This window comes from Bicyclus anynana, chromosome 1 (assembly GCF_947172395.1).
Source record: "Bicyclus anynana chromosome 1, ilBicAnyn1.1, whole genome shotgun sequence".
Lineage (NCBI taxonomy): Eukaryota > Metazoa > Arthropoda > Insecta > Lepidoptera > Nymphalidae > Bicyclus > Bicyclus anynana.
In genome coordinates, this window is record NC_069083.1 from 12488324 (window position 1) to 12510435 (window position 22112).

General features: G+C 36.4%; 1 protein-coding gene across 5 annotated transcripts in view; it reads right to left on the bottom strand.

Moving 5' to 3' along the window:
- LOC112051380 (phosphatidate phosphatase LPIN2) overlaps positions 1-22112 on the bottom strand; it is a 53233-nt gene that overhangs the window by 24226 nt on the left and 6895 nt on the right. For 4 of the 5 annotated variants that reach the window (XR_008251682.1, XR_002887234.2, XM_052887138.1 and 1 more), the window contains exons 2-6: positions 16495-16795; positions 7310-7542; positions 4315-4800; positions 3154-3249; positions 75-329 (exon numbers count right to left, since the gene is read on the bottom strand). Coding sequence is in view for 3 of the 5 variants with exons in the window: in XM_052887138.1 (XP_052743098.1) it covers positions 75-329; positions 3154-3249; positions 4315-4800; positions 7310-7542; positions 16495-16674 (1250 nt within the window). In the remaining 2 variants the exon portion in view is untranslated. The remainder of the gene's footprint in view (positions 1-74; positions 330-3153; positions 3250-4314; positions 4801-7309; positions 7543-16494; positions 16796-22112) is intronic. The other variant, XM_024089986.2, reaches the window with a different exon arrangement.

The following is a 22112-nucleotide window of genomic DNA, read 5'->3' on the forward strand; positions in this document are numbered from 1 at the left end:
ACTTGGGCAACTCACCCCACCGAATAAACTGCTAAAAATTACCTCCATTTGCTGCTCTTTTAACCAATACTAACCTGAACATGCCGCTTAAGACTCCTCGTCGCTCCGTCCGCTCTTCATCAGAGCTCAAAGGCTCGGTAGGGGACGCTGGCTCCGCGGGGGATGCAGGCGACGCCGGGGTCTCCGGCGACTCGGTCTGCGGACCGCGGACCGGCGGCTCGGGTAGCTCGCCCCACCGCCAAGACTGCGACGACTTGTCCCCATTGGCAGCTCTTTGTAACTCCATTTCCGTATCAGACTGGACTGGTGTACCATGGCGAGACCCTTTGCTAAACGAGAAAAGGACGTGTCTATAAAATAAAAGCTTGTAAATCCAGTACACTTGCAGCGTTGTTGACATTCAGACTCCTGAGTCAATTTCAAAACTCTAATTCCGATTTAGGAGTTCATTGCAATCCGAAGGAAACGAAGGCAGAATCTCCTGGTTACGAAAGTTTTCAGAGAGATCATCAACAGAAATTCTAACAATGTGCTAGTAATTACTTTGTCATGAAAGTTTTACCTCGAATAATAGTCTGATTAGGTACTATGCTTGCAATTATGTATATCACAAACGTATTTTATGTTATCAAGAATCTTGAGCATTATTGATCGAAGATTAAATTCAAATCTACTGTTACATTGACAGCAAAGAGTCATTTCATGTCGCAAAAAATTTAGTATAGTATGAGACTATAAACTTTCACTATACATATAACTACTTCCAGTACCTAGCTATTATTACTTTGTATAATATTACTACTTATTGACTACTGGTATCTGTGATACTTTTTAAAACAAAGCTATTATTGACACAGTTTGTATTTTAAAAGAAATATTCGAAAATTGATAACATATTTGTTTGTTCAGTTTGTAATACCTACTTAAACATCAATATCCGCAAAACCTCAATTCTTATAATCCGTCATAATGGGTCATATATTAATAGTAGGTAATTATAACTATGTACAAAATTGATAAGTGTAGAAAAAAGAAGCGAAGCAAAATGGCGTCTACATTACAGAATATGATACATTCTCATACATCTACAATAACGGTTACATATTACGAGTAATGCTCGTACGAACGGTAAACTGTTGATTCACCACAAAAACATTAACAATGTGTAATTGCACCATCAACAATAAAGGACACACATACACTCCACATGACTGTACATGGGAAAAGATGGATGCAATTCTTTGTATTTTTATAGTTATATAGACGGACCAACCGACCAAGCATATGGCCCACCCTCAGACCAATTACCATAGGACCTGCCTCGCTAGACGTTACCCTCTGTAAGTATCAAAAGTATATGATCACGATCTTACGTGTCTATACAAACTGCGTCTATATAATCGTTGTTTTATAATGTTAAAACTCCACAGGTGTATTATGATTTAAAATTATAGTTGTGTGTAGTGTAAGGACACAAAATATATTTATTAGTATTAATTATTTTCGATGTAAGTCCTCTTCTCAAAAAAGGACAGACAATTTTGTTGGTGAATTTGGATGCGATACAAGTCCAAAGGTAATTAATTGATCTGAGGGCCCATAAACAGAAACATTTCGCAGGGCATGTGAGAAACACGCCCTACAAATTGCCGTCCTGGGTCCATCAATCTGAGATGATTGATTTGTCATGTTTAATTATTTGGAACTACCAGTTGGTTTGTCAATTCTTGATGTATATAAATAGCCAGACTGCGGTTTTAGGCTTTATATACGATATTATAGTGAATAAAAACTCTGAGCTTCGCATAAAATACAATTGTAAGACGGATATAGGTACTTTATATGTACGGATACGGATAGTTTAATCGTAGGTCCTTTAATAGTTACTTGTATGGATCTATATTTAGAAAACATCAATCTGTGAATGACATTTGAATATTAATACGGAGTTAAAACCTGTAATAAAATATTTACGAGATATGTTTGCGCATATAAATTAAACTATAATCATTTACAAAATTTTAGGCAAAAAATATTTGCTAATATTGAAATCTACGCAATAATTTATTAGACAGCTAAATAATGGAATGTTTTAATTTGTTACTATCTAAAATCAGCGAAGCGAATTACAATTAACTTAGGAATATAAATTAATATTGTTAGTAGATTAATTAACGTGAGTAGTACGAGTAGATTAAGATCTATCTTGTTTATTGTTTTGTAAAAGAAAAGTAATCTGCGTAACCGGAAGTACTACAACATAAACAATTAATATTTTCTATTTAAACACTAGATATACGAGTAGGTTAGAATAAGAATAGGCTAGTTGACACTATTTTTTAAATGATCTTAAATAGTTCGTTAGTATCGTTCTACTAGTCTAAAATTTTTTTTTTCATATTTTTTGAGATTACATGAAAATATCAGTTTTTAAATATGTTTTTGACAATACGAGCCAAAACGCCTGTCGGCCATGACAGTCTATATTTCAACTGTTTTATGATGTCACTACAATAAATCCCATACAAATGGAGCGTTCGACAAAAATATTAGATAACAATTAGATCGACGTTTAGCACAAGGGTGTTAGTGACGTCACAAAATGGACGACAGCGTTTTTGACGGTTGTAAAATTTGAAAAAATACGTGATATTCAAATAAGGTTTTTAAAGAAATCCTTAACTTTTATTAATTTATATCGATATATTTCGGACCCTTACTTCATGTACTACACGAAATTAATATTGTTTATATTAAATTTGATATGAGTCAACTACCCTATTGTGTCGTTTATATTATAAGGAGAGGTAATGGAGGTACTTGTGCAATTTACTAGATATGTACAATAACATCAACAAGATCTATCTACGGTGATTAAAGAAACTTAATAAGTATAAATTGTTGTGAAATATAATAATTAGAATTGAACTAGATTTCTTACATAAACAAAATTACAATCTCCATTAACTAACCGTACACAGAAATTAATAGCAATCAAGGAGTACTAACAGCGGATACGAGGCGTGAAAGCAAATAGCTCAATTTGCCTACAAGTTCTATTTACGTAAGAGGTGTAATGAACTACAAGATCGAGTGGGAAAAGCGTTGCGTTGCGCTGTGCAATAGTACAAGTATTAATATAATTTTTTTTACGAATGTCTGGAGGCGGAGTGGACTTCGAACGCCGTGTCCGACAACGCCAGCGGTATGCGATTGTCGCCTTTGAGGTTCAAGTTGGACATCTCTTCGCTGTAACCAGGTAACGCCGTCAGATCCTTGCGAAATTCATTAACAACTACATATTGACCTATGAAGCCTCATAAGAAGGCTCAGAGTCACACAGCGGGCGATGGAACGAGCTATTAGGAGTATCTCTGCGTAATCGAATTAGAAATGAGGAGATCCGCAGAAGAACCAAAGTCACCGACATAGCTCAACGAGTTGCGAAGCTGAAGTGGCAATGGGCGGGGCACATAGTTCGAAGAGCTGATGGACGTTGGGGTTCCAAAGTGCTGTAATGGCGACCCCGCAATAGTAAGCGTCTGTTGGTCGACCCCCCACCAGGTGGATTGACGACATCAAGCGAATTGCAGGGATTCGCTGGATGCAGATGGCTCAGTATCGTGATGTTTGGAAATCCCAAAAGGCCTATGGCCTGAGTGGACGTCCATCGGCTGATATGATGATGATGATTGACCTGACTTGCACCTCCAACTTTTCAGTTGTAGCATTTTAAGAATTCAAATATCACGTGTCTCAAACGATGAAGGAAAACATCGTGAGGAAACCGGCATACTAGAGAATTTTCTTAATTCTCTGCGTGTGTGAAGTCTGCCAATCCGCATTAGGCCAGCGTGGTGGACTATCGGCCTAACCGCTCTCATTCTGAGAGGAGACTCGAGCTCAGCAGTGACGCGAATATGGGTTCATAGTGATGATGATACATTACGTTATAGCAGCTAGCAGGTGGAATCAATACATTGGATAATTGATAACAAAAGAAGTGTAATTTTCTCTCCCCACACCATACTACCATTTTCTTGTGGAAAAGTATTAATATAGTCAGAGACAGATTAAGCTCACAAAACAGTAAAATAAAGTTTTCCACAACAAATTATGATCTATTAAAATGTGAATGACTGAATATGTATTCAGTCGCTGAAGAAGTTAATATGGAATGGTCCATATTCTTCTTCATCTCGATTGCCTATTTTAAATTAAGTAAGTAAGATCACAAACATGACTTTTTTAGGAACATAATAAGATATAACACACATATTAGTATACATAAGAACATAATATTATTGAACTTACCTAAGACCACCTGTCACTGCCTCATTGTCGCTGAAGAAGTTAATATCAGTCGTGTTAGGAATAGCCGTCGGTTGCGAACCGCGCTGCTCAGAACTGGGGAGATCAGACTGACTAGAAATCGAACTGGTGGACGACTTTCTTTGGTGCTTCTTCTTCGAGCTCACTTTCCTCGTCTTTTTCTTCTTTTTGCCATTTCCGTTGTTGGGTTTGAGATCCTCGTGGCTGGGTGCGTCGATTGGTCGGAAGTCATTGTGCTCGCTGATCTTCTGCACCGTTTGGTTCGCCTCGCTCTCAGCTGAACCTAGTTGTGTGGCTGCGAATGTCTTTGGTTTCGAATCCGTCCAATCGGACGAGCCTTCATTCAAGCCGTCCATTTCGAACAATGCCTCATGGTCGTGGTCGTCAACTGTCTTTTTGTCGTCCTTTTTGTTTTTGCCCAGTCTGCTCAAGTCCGGCTTTTGCATAGACTTCCCGTCTGCGGTGTATCTGTAAAAAAAATAAACGTATAACTGTCTAATATTTACGTAATTTTAAAGGGCGTCTCTCAACCATCTGTCTACAGCGCACCCTCAGTCATTTTGGACATATCACACGCTGTGGTAACGACAATTTGGAAAAAAATTGTGGAAATGTGAAAGGCAAACAGCCACGAGATTTCCAACCCGATGGTCAGATCTTCTCAAGGAAACAGGAGCCCGCACAATGCCGTCCAAATGACCAGCGAACGTACTCAATGGAGGAGCATTCCATGACGACTCGCCAAGGTGTTCACAGTCCTCAGTCATGAGGGACCGACTGGAGAGAGAAAAAGGGTATATTTGGCAGTTTTGAATTTAACTTAAAAATCTGCACTGATAATAGAGCCACGTGTAAACCACGCCGATAAAGTAGGTGACGCAAAAACTTGTACCAATAATATTGTATAGACAGTTGAATCGAGGCTTGATAACGATAAAATAATATCCGGTGTGCGGTCTGTACCTGTTTACAGCTTTATTTAAATGCATAGTTACACCGCAATAGGTCCGTGTATGTTATAGTTGAATGATATAGCGTGTGATTCGCTTTCTAATTACCTACTTTTTTCTATCGGTCTAGAAATAATGACGCCATTGACATTGACAGCCTGTTAACTGATAACTTGTTGTAGTGTATTGATGTAAAAAGGCTATTCTACATCAATACACTTCAGCATATCAAGTGTTTTTTTTACGTTGATATGTTAAATAAACGTTAGTAACTTAGTGTTAGGAGTAGGTAGGTACTTAACATAAATCAAGTTTTATGTAGTGTCGAATAAAAAATGTTTCTCATGTCTCAAGAACCTTGTCTATTTTTTCGGACCTCGCAGTGCGTTAGTTTCACAAGTGCGAATTTTTCGATATTAGTTCTTTGAGTCGTGATTTTTAGTCAAATGTGAGTCGACATTTTGTCGAACTCGAACTCGAGATTTGAGTCAAATGAGAATCAAATCAAATCAAATCAAAAATCATATATTTCAAGTAGGCTCAGTTTACAAGCACTTTTGACACGTCAGTTGACTATTTGTAAAGATTCTACCACCGGTTCGGAAGGCAGGTTCTGCTGAGAAGAAACCGGCAAGAAACACAACAGTTGGTCTTTTAAAAATATTATCAGAAGGATTTGCGTATTGTGTATTAGTATCCTGAAGAAGTATCAGATTTATTAAAAGTGGCTATTTTAATCTTACAATTTTAAACAAAATAAAAAAGTTGTAATAGACGTAATATTCCAGTTTAGATTTCTATGCCAGCAATGGAATATTTGATATTGATTTTTATAGTCAACTCTATGTTTAAGGAGGGTTCAACGAACTTTAGACCGAAATAAGAACAGTAATATAACGATTTCGTGTTAAATAAACCTATAAGTATACATCCAACTTTATTATGCTTTAAATTACTCTTTGTTTTAATAATTATAAAGAGTAATGACCAATTTTCATGAACACATTCATCATGGAATATTTTTAATAAGGATTATTTCCTGATATAAATCTCAATTATCCAAGTAATCTCTTCAAGCACATTAACGTTCGTCAGTTAATTTTTAAATGCCAGTATGAGACAAAAGGGTATGCAGGGTATTATTAAAGTAATAAACTTGAGTTTGAACGTGTTTTGAAATTTTAAACAACCCGTAACTATGTTTATCTGTATACCTAATACCTATGTTAACTGCAACAGGGTATAATATTAAACTTTAAAGTGTATTGGAATTTTAAACAAGTCACATTATGTTTATCTGTGTATATCTATAACTTATACGATTGATGATATCCAAGTGACGTCATCACCATTTTTTTTTAATTATTATTTTTGTGTAAGAATATTTTTTGCTTAAAATTACAATTAAACTTTTTTATTGTTAATTAAGTAGGTATAATAAAAATACATTAATTAAACTAACAGCAGAGATTTCTCGACGCTAAACAAAACAAAAAAAAAGAACATTAGGTATAACCAGTTCACAATTTTCCATCAGCTAATTATTATAAGCTAACGGTTTTCACAATCTTCAAAATCTAATAATTTCTACTGGTCACTAAAATAGACACAAGGTATCGTGTCAATGTGTTATTGAAATCGTGTCAGTGTGTGTCGAAAGGGCTCGACCGATTTTAATTATTTCATGTATATTTGACATGAGTGTAAGTAGTACAGTATGTTTCATCCTACCCACACCCCTATTATTTAATCGTCATTTTTATATGGAAGAAATGTCTAATGCAGAACAATTTGCCGGGTCAGCTAGTCCCACTAATATTATAAAAGCGAAAGGTTGTGTGGAAGTGTGTGTGTTTGTCACTCCTTCACATTGAAATTTAGAATGGAGATAGATAATATTCAGGATAAACTAATATTCTACTTTTCATCCCGGAAAAATCCATGGCTCCCGAGGGATTTGTGAAAAACTAAATATCACGCTGACGAAGTCGCGGGCGTCCGCTAGTTATAATATAACGATAAGTCACCTTCTCTTCGTGTAGTCAGAGGCTTGTCCATGATCAGGTTCGACAGCAGAGAGTGAGTTTCTCCGCCTCGGCTCATACAGCTCGTCGAACCTCGTGGCCGGTATGGGCGAGGTGGCCAGGTGCGCCGCGCATGCCGCCTCGTCCTCCCCTACTTCTTCTACGAAAAAGGCCTCCCCGGACTCCCCCAGTTTCATGTGGATGTTCAGCGGCTCTCCATTTAACTCCAAGTCCACCTACAGGGCAAACATAAAATGAGCTAGTAAAAAATATAACAACAAACAAAAGATTGTAGGTTAGGTACCTACAGTAAAATTCACACTTATTTCGAGCCGAATAAGCTTTTTAAAAGCTTTATTTATTTATATATAAGCGTGTTACAAATGGGACTTCATTTGTGCTATGTCTTGTTTATGTACCTACCTATGGTATCTATTTATTTCTTATATTACGAAACAAGACTCTCGGAAAAAGTGGGAAAATACATTGTATATCAATCCTGAGATATATTATCGTCCTTTAAAATAAAAAGTTATAATTTCGAATTTTTGTTGAGCATTTTTGACTTTTAATGTGTGGGTGATTATGTATACCAATATTAGACATGTATTTTAAATACGACCAATACTCCCCTTTCCCCTCCAAATTCGCGACAGCAGCGAGTATGACAATAGTCCAACAGGCGGTAATCGAAACCTTTAAGCCTGGAGCTATTAAGATTAAAATTGAGTCCCACCTTTTCGCCTTTTCTCCCTCAAAAGTAAACGTGACCGATTTGTCGGTCTACGTGCTAATTTGTTGTGCATTTATGCCAATCATGATGACATACAAAACCAAAGGTTAAGTTTAGCTTGTTATGACTGTGCACGGATAACCCGATATCATCTATTAGTCATTACCTATTTACTAGTTACAATCTAACTGTTAGATAATAATCGTAGCGAACTGTATTTAAATTAACCAAGAAAAGAAAATGTTATTGAAAGTAATAAATTATTATTTTTAATTAACTTTTAGCTTTAGCATATAAAGAAATTATGATTAAATGTATTGATATGAAATAATTCCGTCTTTTTTCAACGTCATAGTCTCATTTTCATCTTAAAATAAATACTTAAAAGTACCTTATTAAATATAGTTTTTATAAGAAAAATGTCTGTAAAAATATTTTTAAAAAAATAATGGTTGAATGCTAAAACACTGTTAGTTATGAAAATCTTCACATAAGTATACCTATTGTCAGAGAAAACGAGACACTGTGCCTTTGAAAACCATTCTTTTAAAAATAAAGTGTCTTCACGTGAACGCAAAATATTTGTGCCAAATTTTTCATACAATTCTCGTGTCGAGGATGATATCCCTCGCTGGCAACTTTCCAATTTTCGCGGTGAATCAGTCGCACATTTCCTATCCGAGTTTGTTTTGGCAATAGATTAAACAGAGCCAACCGGCTACGGAGCACCTATCAACTTTATGGTAGAGACAAAATAACAAGGTCTTACAGCGAAAATATTGATGATTTAAAAAAAATATCTTTTTCCACAATTTCTAAAAGATATTATATTGAGATATTTAATTTTATCAAAAATGCTAAATAGATTGTTTGCTTCGATTATCAAAATTCTTGCACCAAATGAAGTCAACATCATCAGCGAGTAACATTATCGCCATATTCCTTCAGAAACCGGAATTACGCGAGTGAAACAATGGGGAGCCGCTAGTTAGATAATGACGACATGCAACTATACGTAATAATAAAAAATTAGGTTCGAGACAAAGTAGCTGAGTTATAAATCATCATATAGTTGATAATTTAATCGCACATAGCTGCCAGAGCCGCAACCTACGCAATTAATCACGTTTTTAATACTGAAAACCCTGATTCGTATGACATTAGGACATTGCCGTTTTTTACGAAAATTATGCTAACATGCGACTAATGAAAAGAAATATATACACAATTTGGTCAAAAAAAAAAAACACCGCCGCTGAGGCCCCATTAAGCAGCCTACGGCACTTACAAAATCAAAAAAGAAGAAAATAATGGTCCAATGGCGTCGCAGTTATCCCAGTCTCATATCATATTTTTTCGTAGCACATACACACGCCACAGGATCTTGATCGTGTGAAGGTAGCGTAGGTAGCGGCATACCTGCGGTAGTCTGCAGTAAACTTTAAACACAACAAGTAGCCAATCACATTTCTACACATGTTTTAAGTAAACATTGCAGTAACTGAGTTTAACAAACAAGCGAAGTACCAGTACATATGGTAATAACTAATAACCATGTACTTGCACATTAACAATTCGTGACTCATTTGCGAAATAATGCATGAAATCGAATGACGACAGTAATGTATCGCAGTTTTCCTTAGCAATAAATCCTTGGGAAATGCGAGTTTTCCATTTGATTGCTATATATATATAAAGTATTGTATTTACCTATCGAGTAGATTGTTATGGACGAGTGTATTCCGGTTACCATAACCAATGGGTTGTGTTTCTTATTTATTTCAATACAAGCTTTTACTTAGTACTAGCGGACGCCCGCGACTTCGTCCGCATGAAATCGATGTAATCTTTCAACCCCTACTTCACTAGCTTTTATTTATATTTACGCATGTTTTATACATATATGATTGCGTTTGAATGAAACTTTGCAGTTATAAATAAAAATAACACGTACGTTAGATCAGCTGTTATTTAAAACATGAACAAAAATTAAGTGAACCAATTAATTTATTTGAATAAAATAATTCAGAATTTATATTAATCTTCAATTACCTATCGATACATTATACATTATTATGACTCGCCATCATTGTTAACAAAGCAATTGTTAGTTATTAGGTAGGTATTCGTAGATAGCGGACTAAGCCTTGGGGATCAAATGGTTCCATGAATACATAATGTGTTTTTGTTTTACTTACTTTGTTGTCAGATGTAATAATGACCGTCAATAGGTATTTTATTACTTGAAAATGTCTGACATTTTCACAGGGTTAAATGACAACTCCATATGGGCCAGTGTTAGATAGCCCATTTATCGAGAAAGGCTATAGGTTTTAGTATTATCCCCGTATTCCTACGGGAACGGGAACCACGCGAGTGAAACCGCGCGGCGTCAGCTAGTATTACATAAAATCATTACTTTGTATGTTTGTATGTTGTTTATTTATATGCGTACTTGGCTAGACATCACAAACATAATAATTTGTCGACCTAATTTCATTCAAGTGTTGTATTCGAAAGTAGCACTCAGTAAAGCGTTTAGTTAAATTGGGTCAATGAAATATAAGCACTGAATAATTGAGATACTCACTCGTAGAAGTTATTTCTGTCTACACGGAAAGCTGGAGCGCGGTATCACGGGGAAAGAACTTTTTTTTTAAATAATATGAAGTCATTTAGCCGGTGCGTAGTAACAGAGATTACTTTTAGTCGTCTTTCTTTGGCGTATACTCCTCTGGCGTAGTAGTATAAATGATTTATAACGGTTTGATTTCCAATTGGAGGCAATCTAGAATTTTTAATTCGCTGCAAATCTCGTCTAAAAGCGAAGGTGTGACTTCACTTTTGACTTAAAGATACCCACGTAGTTGGTAGACAAAACGGAAGCTGAAACGGTCTTGCATATCTCCGCAGTGCGAATCTGGCCTCGTCCTGATTCGAGGAATGATTCCAACGCGAAAGCCGTAAAAATATTTGCAGCAGGAGATTTTGTTTCTCGAAATCTTAGATAGAAGACTATGAGTAGAGCTCAGACCAATTACCTTTGGACTTGTATCGCCCTCAAATTCACCAAAAAAGTTGTCTATAGTTTTTGAAGGGGCGTAAACTTACAGATCAAAAATATTTTTGGACACACTTGTTTTCTATGTTTCTTCTGTTTTCTTTGTTGTTTTTTTTGTGCAATAAAGTATATATAATATAATATTTAATATATTTAACACCAATAAACATATCCTGTGTCCAACTATAAAATGTAAATCGTAATACACACACGTGTAATTTTAACACAATGAAACATCGACTGTATAGCCACAGTATGTATATTCACGTTAGATCATGATCATATACTTTTGACAAAGGGGTAACGTCTAGGCAGGTCCTATAGGAATTGGTCTGAGGAGTAGAAGTATCACAAACTAAAACTGTACGAGTATGACTGCACTTTTATTGATTTCTTCTTCGGCCTTTTGTTTGACGTCGGTTGGCATGTCTACCCGGCATTAATGTCCTAATAGCTCTCTAAGCCGGCTTCGCCATAAATATAGAACCCCTCTTTAAAATATAGAATCAAATTGCTAAATATGTTCAGATATAGGTACTTGATATAGTTACAGTAGTGTGTTGTGCTAATAAGAATACAAAATTGGCTTAACAATTAGAACCAACATGTTATAAGTTAAAATAGTAAAGTGTTTATCACAATTAGCAAGTATGTGCACGTTTTGTTAGTACAAAAGGACAATGAAAAATAGCGTCTACTGTTTGATAAAAATCCATTGTACGTCACAACAGTCTGCTAAGTCCTATGATTTTCTTTAAAGCGAAGAACATACCTACCTCATTTAGAGAAATGCCTATAGAAATAACATCAACACCATAAAAGGTAGCAAATACGATGTTATTTTTCGCTTTTTAGTTTATTTCTGTGATTTTGAAGTCGTTTTTTTGTTAAAAATATTTTATTTTTCTGTTTTTAGTGTTACCTAGCATTTAATTTTCATAAAAATCAGTTCAGTAATTTTGTGTTAAAATGAAAATAACGAAATGGATTCTGTACTGTGGATTCGTTATTTTCATTTTAACACAAAAACACTCAACCGATTATCATGAAAATTAAATGGCACCATTCTGGAAGTACACTCTTTTACTCTCTTAAACAAAAAAATAATTTTTGAAGAGTTTTCAGAAATGACGAAGTTATGAAGGTTATTAAGAACCTCCTCCTTTTTTAAGACGGTTAAAAATAAATTATAAAAATGCCCGCTGCACAGCCTTGAGATATTTATTCCCATGTTTTCCCTAATGTTAAATAATTAAATATTAAAGTGAATGATTTGTAATCACGCGGTTTTTGAACCTTGATGACGAATGCTTAGCAAGGATGGGAAAACGACCAACCCAGTTGATAACTGCAGTTCTTTGTGTAAGATGCGGTTAGCGGTCAGATGGCAAATTCAGGTCAGAATGAGTAATGAGTAAAGGTTCTGATAAAAATTAAATAATGGGTAAATACCGCAGCACAAACAATTTTGTAGTACGAGACAATCAATTTTACAGACACAGTTTTGCCCGAATTTACTATTCAAATCAGGAAAGAAGTACACTAAAGACATAGCGAAGCTTGACAGGGTCCGCTAGTTAGTTAATAAAATTAAAAAATTTAAAAAACCCCTGTAGCTCATGAAATAATTAATTACACTCTCGATCAAGTCATCAATATTATCTTTCAGTGCGCTTTCATTTGAGACCCCACTCAAGTATAATTTCAGACATTCGGTTGTTCTTCCCCCCCCTCCCAATTTTTAATCGGCTCAACCGATTTTCATCAAAAATGTCTAAGAATTGAATTGAAATCGCTTCATTCGTTCGAGAGCTATGGTGCCACAGACATACTGACAGAAAGACAGACATATCAAAGACATAACACCCCTCTTTTTGCGTCGGGGGTTAAAAATAACTATGATTGCTTAGTGTACTACTACACAATAAAAAAAAATCGAAAAGAATCCGAATATGAGTACCGCTTTAAGTGCCACCCATTATAATATCATTACCTACTTCAACGACTGCGTTAGCCATTAATAAGTTATAACACACATAATATAAATATTATGACATGCACCATATTGTGTTATGACGTAGATAAAGGTCACACACGCAATGTGTGTTTAGTAATAAACTTTATCTGATAATGAAAATATTTGGTTCGCTAGTATATAGATATACTAACAATGTCTAAAACTTCAGAACACGATGCGGTTCGATAGTAATCTTGCTGAAATCGAGCGTGTCAGTGCCAAGGCTTTGAGCCTCAAATTAATATGGATGCGAATTGTTTGTTTGTTTTAGGTCATATAGTTTACGATGAACCAGTTAATACAATCTTGATATAAGATTAAGCGTGCAGAACATACTGCCTGGTCCAGTGGTTAGTCTATGTGGCTACGGATCACGAAGTCCTGGGTTTGAATCCCGAGTTATGAAATACCCACCCTTGTGCCTCGGAGAGTACGTTTAGCCGTCGTCACGGCTCCGGTCACTATCATTAAAATTGATAATGTACGATTCAACATTATCACACTGAGCCCGCCATTCCTCATTGGAGCAGAGTGATAGTTGTAAGGTCCATATCCTCCTATCCTGCTCCTGTAAAGAAGGAGGCCTGGCATGGCCGTTAAAAGAGACTAACAGTGCCCCTTCTGATCGATCAATATCAAAGAGTGTCGTATAATAATATAATCTTATAGAACCACTCCAGAACAAGTTATGAAGGCCATTAAATTCCACCAGCAGAATCTTACTTTTGAACTACTGATAACACATCGTGATGATCATCAGTGGCGTGCATAGGGTTTTTAATAAGCATTATATAAACAACTTTTACTAAGTGAGAAATTTGTTCTCCAAAGAGTTCGTAATGAGTTATCAGGATAGGCAGAGCCTTTTTGTATCCATGGTTAGCTCGCCACTGATCATAATAAACATCATACCTACAAGTATTTAAGCTGTCGCTACGGTAAAAGGTCAATAACCATCAGCAAACGTTCTTTTTGATGACGATGACGTAAAGTGAGCAAAATTGAAGTGAAGTAAAAAATCTCAAGACGTTAATCTCTCTTAGCTTTTTCCTAGAAATCTTTATATATCCGCTTATCTTGGTATCCGCTTGTAAACCTATCATAATCAAAAAATATTATGCTTTGTGTTGTGAATCTAACATAGATTATAGAACTCCCAGAGAAAGTAGAAAACAAAGCAATAAAATATCAATTCAAATCAATTAGTTACGGATAGAATTATTTTTTGTTTAGAATCGTCGCCGTGATGGCCCAGTGGATATGAACTCTGCCACTTGCGATTTGGAGGGCGTAGGATCGAATCCGCTCCGGGTATGCATAACTTTTTAGCTATGTACATTTTAAGAAATTAAATACCACGTGTCTCGAAGGTGACGGAAAAAATTCGTGAGGAAAACTGCATAGGTAATTATATCTTAATTATCTACGTGTGGAAGTCTGCCAATCCGCATTGGGCCAGCGTGGTGGACTAATCATTCTGAGAGGAGACTCGTGCTCAACAGTGAGAACAATATGAGTCATTAATGATGAATGATGAATGATGATTAATGTCAAACATTACGTTTATTTGTTACCGATTACTGTAAAATGGCATTAACTTCTAGGAAAGAAAGCTCCAGGTTACTGATTTATTAGAACAACAAACAGCTGATGTTTTATGGTGCGTTTCTACCATGCAGTGCAGAACGAAGACATACAGAAGAACAGATGAGAGATGTTTATCCATACTTAACTTACAATATTATAAATGTGAAAGTGTGGGTGTGACTGTTTGTTTGTCCGTCTTTCAAAGCAAAACGGATTTTTTAAATGGAGATAGTTGAAAGGATGGAGAGTGACATAGGCTACTTTTTGTCTCTTTCTAACCCCCCACTTCCCTAAAATGGGGGTTGGAAGTTTGTATGGTGTTTTCCGCAATTTTCAAGGTAGAAAGCTAAAATCTGGTATACAGACTATTTGTGACTATTTTAGGTTACGAGGAGGGTAGGGGTAGGGTAGGGTAAAGGTAGGGGTAGGGTAGGGTAAAGGTAGGGGTAGGGGTAGGGTAGGAGTAGTGTAGAAGTAAGGTATGGAAAAAGTGCACAAAGCGAAGACCGTGTCCGCTAGTTAGGAAATAACGAGATAAAATCACCATGCAATACAATCATCATCAATACATATAAATTGTCTGTGAATTAAAAATAATAGAGTTTTCGCAAATAGATATAGTGTAGTCATTTACACGATAATAGAACACAAACTATATTTAGTATTTTTGTCTGTAAGATTGTCCCGGCACATTTTCTGGAATGGCTGTACCGATTTTAATGTACACTTACACAGCAAAGATAGATAGAATACTTTTTACTCTGACAGAATCCCTCAGGATTTGTGAAATACTAAATTTCACGCAGACCAAGACGCTGGCATCTGCTAGTCTAGTATATTGGCCTATACATACGCGCCTCCGTCTTTTGCGCTTGACGAAAACGAATTCTCAGAGTCCAATTCTAATTTAATACATAATATTTAAATTCAAGGTCTATCTGTCTGACCTACAAATGTTGCTATTATGAGTTCGCAAAAATGGCCACCAATACGCAATTTGACCAACACTTATAACTACAAAGAGTGTGAGAGAGTTTGCTTCCTTGTTTATTTTTAGTTGACGGCAAATCGCTCCGATTATGTATTTTTTTTTTCAATATTAAAAAAGAAAACCTAGCTCTGCTTCATAAACGTGAAGCGTCAATAGGTCCACGGTTAAGAAGCCGAAGTTGTCTGAAATCCGAAATACATTTTTTTAAATTCTTTACAAGCTAGCCTTCGACTGCTATCTCACCTGATGGTAAGTGTTGATGCAATCTAAGATGGAATGGGGCTAGCTTATTAGGTTTAGGATGAAAATCCTCACCCATTTCAGTTTCTACACAACATCGTACCGAAACGCTACATCGTTTGGAGGTACGTCTTTGCCGGTAGGGTGGTAACTAACTACGGCCTAAGCCTCTCACCAGCTAGACCTGGACCAATCGGTCCAGTCAGGGATTGAACCCAGGACCTCCGTCTAGTAATTCCACCGCAGATACCACTGCGCCACGGAGACCGTCAAAAATCCACATCTGCCCATAATTCTCAACCTATTGAATGACCGACAACAGGGTCACCTGACCTATTCAGTAACTTTGGTCTATTAGCAACGTGGTATTTAATTTCTTAAAATGCACATAACTGAAAAGTTCTGCTACTTTGCATGTGCATGCGCCGGACTAGTTCGAACCTACGCCCTCCGAATCGATGGCAGAGGTCATATCCACTGGGCATTCATGTCAAAATGCTTAGCTATTATTCAAAAAAATATACATATCAACTAGACTATATATATATAGTATACATACCACTTTGAACCTGGAACGCAGTACACCGAGCTTTCCAAATCGCACGTGGAATGGGGAACAAGTGAAGCTGCCATCGGGTTGTTCCACCACCACCACGTCTATGGCGCCCGTGAGCGTGGCACCATTGATCTCACTGTAGAACTTCGCGATAAACTTGCCGATATAGTTCATGGAATACATGGCTGCCGGTTTGTTACACTACTATATAACAACTAATTATTTAAGTAAGCTACAGTTATTTTGTTTTAATTGTGATTTTATTTATACACTACCCCATTTTGATATTGATATTGAATGAAATCTGAAACAAAGGAAAAACAAATGTTATAAAAAATGCGGTATACTCGTATTATGTTTAATATTATATTTAAGTTATATCGAAAATGTTTAGTAGAATATGAATTAACTTTGAGATGAGTTATGGCTAGTTCGCTACAGGGAAGTGTTCTGTATTACTATTAGGACAACCAATTTAAATAGCTCGCGCGAGTTTTTATAATAATACGTTAATAAATTGAAAAATTAACTAACACTATATTCTATTAAAATACTCTGTTACCCTAGTACAGTCGGATGCAATAGTTTTGACTTTTCCTAATATCGTGCATTAAAAAATTCAAAATTCATTTATTTTAATTAGGCTTAGTTTACAAGCACTATTGAAACGTCAAGTTATGCCATGATTTAGTATTATTATTTGTCATGATTTATTCATGGTTATTCAAGTCAAAAACTTAAAATTAAAGCTACGAGGGTTCCAAACTCGCTTTGGTCCGAGAAGAGCCCACAATAAACTCTGCGAAGAATTTTTTGTTTACCTCCATTTTACAAACTTCTTTGCGATTTATATGTATAATCATTAACACTATAATAAGACTATACTATAAACTTGCGTAAAAACGCTGCGCAATACAAGATTTTAGGAGTCCCGGGTAATGCAGGGGCGCAGCGGCAGGGCATCACATCGAAAATCGCCTTACGCGTCTTTCTTTTTATATGACCTGCACCCGGGTCACTTTAGGGTCTCCCGCACTTTACTTCGGGGACCTCATAAATATTGCATCCGACTATACTTTGTTTGCTTTTGCGTTACGTGACGATTACCGACAGTTCGGACTGTAAGCCGCATAAAAGGACTTCGCTTTAAAAATAATGGACATATTGACAATGTAACTTTTTCTTCATAATGTTAATAGATAGAGTTAATTAACGTTTGATCTCGTTTTAAGTGCAACATAACAAACCTGTATGAAATTATCTACTATTCCACGACTTATGTATTACATAACGTAAATTAATTAAACTTGGAGGTCACGATAGCTGCAACATCGGTTATAAATCACATCTACATGGTAAACAAAACAATTTGCAATTATGTATACTTATAGATTACAAAAAATATAAGTATATCAATATACCAACGAGCTCAATTGACTATTAATTGAATTTTTACTGTAATCTACACTAATAAATAGGTATAAATAAAGAGGAAATACTTCTATCTTTGTATATAACGAATAAATTCAAAACTATTAGACCGATTTAAAAAAATCTTTTCACCAACAGTAAGCTACGTTATCAGGAAGTAACATAGGCTACATTTTATCCCCGTATTCCCACAGGAATGGGAACTACGCGGGTGAAACTGCGAGGTGGGCTGTGGCATGTGGCAGGCATGTCAGCTTATCGGATGGTGGGTAGCTAGCATGAGAGGTTTCAAGGGTCCAGCTGGCCTAATCACTAATTTGGTCTTAACTATTAAAATGAACATCAAATCAACTGAGAAATGCCATCTACTGTATGATATCCACGAAGGTTTGTCAGTAGGCATTGGATGACATTTGTTACATAGAATCTCAATTTCGTATATGTCAACTAATACACGTCAAAGTTAGTGAATTAACCTACTGATTCAATCGTATCGCATGCAAGTTTTAAAGTATTTATGGTGCTTCTTACGGGATATCATGAGTCGAAATTCAGATCCATAGACATGCTAAACTTATAACACGGCTCTTTATTGCGTCGGAATTAGAAAATTAATCTATGCAGATTGCAAAAGGTTCAAGATAAGTAAAACCTCTCACTGACTGGGGCAATCAAAATACTCATTTATCTCTAGAAGTGTTACCTAATATCAATCATTGAGGCAATAGGGTAACGGAACCCAAATTCATACTTAATGCTTATTCTTAAACTAGTGACAATCGTGCTTTATCTGAACGGTGATTACTATCAATTTTGTACTGAAAATACGAGTAATATATGAGTACGAGTACATAATAGGCGGCAGCTCATCATAATACAATTGAACTAACTATAATAATTTAAACACTGAATAATTGGTTTATTTTGCTAGTCTCCTCAAAAATTCTGATTCATCCTGAGACGCGATAAAAATCTCCTCCTATAAACGAACTATGAACTTTCGCATAACATTTCTATTTTAGATTTACTTAAATTGTATTATAATCTAAGGTATATCAATGGAATCAAGAAATATATCAAACGATATTATAGTTAAAGTAATAGCAACAAGCTACATCAATCATCACACAATAGCATCCGTATCTCTCGTTACATTATATAAAGACTGGGCTTCCGGGAACTGCTAAGTGTGTCAGCACTCACTAGTACCAACAGTGATAGGTGTCGCTATCAATAGGGTAATTGAATCATATCTATAATATAAACAATATAAATTTCGTGTAGAATAATATGGAATAAGGGTCCGAAAATATATCGATATTATACTCCGTACCAAAACAGCTGGCAATAAAGTACATTGAACCTTCGTTAGTCGCTGAGAGCAAAGGAGTGTAACAATTTTTAACAATTTTGAACACAAAGATAAAGCAAGATTGTTGTTATTGCAAGATTTTCTAGAAGAGAAAAATATAACTGACGACCAATAGCGACGGAAGCAAATATATTGCTCTCTTTCGTCCCATTGCAACAAAAAAGAGAGATAGCATGTATGTTAAGTGGAAAATAATCGAAGTCCACCTACGATTATTTTACACCTGGTGGACTTCGATTATTTTACACTTAATATTATAAAAAGGTTTGTGAGTTTGTGAGGTTGTAGGGAGTAAGTAATAGGTATGTGGATCTACTGAAACGATATTGAAAATCCTTGTACCAATAGAAAGCGACGTTACTTGTGAGTATCATAGGTTATACTTTGTCCCTGTATTCCCACGTAGACGGGAACTACGCGGGTGAAGTTTTTTTTCAAATAAAATAACAATGTTGCTAAGGAGCATTTCAACAGATTAAATAAAAACGTCCATAACAGAAGGACTATTGTAAATACTAATGAGCAGGCCTCGACAGTACGTTTAAAATTTCACAACATTATCCACCGCGCGGTACATATCCGTGACATTGATGGGTGTATTGGCACGTGTGCGGTGGTCGCGCTGGCGGCCGTGTGAGGACTCTGCCCCCGACATCTCGTCATACATATCTATGTACGTATAAGTATACTAAATCTAGCGGACGCCTGCGACTTCGTCTGCCCTTAGACCTCTTTAATCCAGCCCTATCGCATTATCCGTTCTTAGTGTATACCTACTAACTATAAACTACCTCCCTGCTCAACTTTGTACATGAAGCGGTTTTCGACATTTCGTGATGAATGACCTATCGCATTTTTATATTAAGATTATAAAGATGTAAAGTTTGTGGTATTGTAGGGGGGTTATCTATGTATCTAATGAACCCATTTTTGAAATTCTTTTACCACCAGAAAGCCATGTTATCTGTGAGTGTCATAGGCTATATTTTATCCTTGTATTCTCACGGGATCGGGAACTACGCGGGTGAAACTGCGTATCGTCGGCTGTATATACAGACATTTCGCCATACATAATCGTGTACAGTACATTAGTGCAGACGACGTAAGTACCTGCACTGACTAATCCTTTACAATATCCAATTTACTCGTTGTCAAGTTCATTTTCTCGTGTAGTTACCCACGCGTGTGGAAAATTGTCGGTCATATATGTACCTACATATTGTAGTTATAGTAGATTTGTTTGCAAAATGGCAATAAGGAAAATGTAGACGGTTTTAACGAGCTATGTTAGGAGTATCTCTGCGTGATCGAATCAGAAATGAAGAGATCCGCAGAAGAACCAAAGTCACCGACATAGCTCAACGAGTTGCGAAGCTGAAGTGGCAATGGGCGGGGCACATAGTTCGAAGAGCCGATGGACGTTGGGGTTCCAAAGTGCTGGAATGGCGACCCCGCACTAGTAAGCGCAGTGTTGGCCGACCCCCCACCAGGTGGACTGACGACATCAAGCGAGTCGCAGGGATTCGCTGGATGCAGGCGGCTCAGTATCGTGATGTTTGGAAGTCCCTACAAAAGGCCTATGTCCTGCAGTGGACGTCCATCGGCTGATATGATGATGATGATGAGACGGTTTTACCTTTGAAGCGAACTATGGAAATTATAGTTTTATACTTTTACTAGCGGATCCGGTCAAGCTTCGCTTTGACTCATTCCCTTCCCCTTAACCTTAACCTACTCCTACCCTACCACTACCCTACACCTACCATACCACTACCCCTATACTAACGTCAATCATTTTGCCTCCCCGGAACTTTTCCACTAACACTCATACTTTATGGTGGTATAGAAAAATATATTAGGGTGGAAAACTCTTATCACTTAGGGGTTTGAAAAAAGGATAGTAGCCGACTTACTGAATATGCTTAAAAAATTTTACAACAATCGGTCAAGCCGTTTCGGAGGAGTATGGGAACGAACATTGTGACATGAGAATTTTATATATTAGATGAAGATTTGTCGAACAAACCATGGCAAAAAATATTTAAATAATAAGGCTAGATATACTTAGCACTTGACTGCAGTCACACTTGATGGTAAGCGTAGATGTATGGGTAAAAAAGCTTAAAAATAGAATGTATTTACCTAGAAAATAACTCTTAGACTTGAGAATATCCAAATGAACTACAATGAGATTACTTGTAATAATATCAACTCTTCATGAGATCTACGTGAGAAAAACTAAAATATTTTAAATACGCAATAAATTTCATATCGCTTAACAAATATTTCAATACCTATCAAGGACAGTGTGATAAAATTCTATGCTATTGGCTTAATTGTATATAATGATTAACACAAAAAAAAAATGAATAAGATAAGATAGTTAAAGATATTTAAATTAATAAATTGCAACATTAATCATGCTAGCTATGCTAGGAGTATCTCTGCGTGATCGAAGAAATGAGGAGATTCACAGAAGAACTAAAGTCACCGACATAGCTCAAAGTGTCGCGAAGCTGAAGTGGCAATGGGCACAAAGTTCGAAGAGCCGATGGCCGTTGGGGTCCCAAGGTGCTGGAATGGCGACCCCGCACTAGAAAGCGCAGTGTTGGTCGACCCCCCACCAGGTGGACTGACGATATCAAGCGAGTCGCAGGTATTCGCTGGATGCAGATGGCTCAGTATCGTGATGTTTGGAAGTCCCTACAAAAGGCCTATGTCCTGCAGTGGACGTCCATCGGCTGACATAATGATGATGATAATGATGAACATTATTCAAGTGAAAATATTGAACCGTTTTACTGAAGATATTTAATAT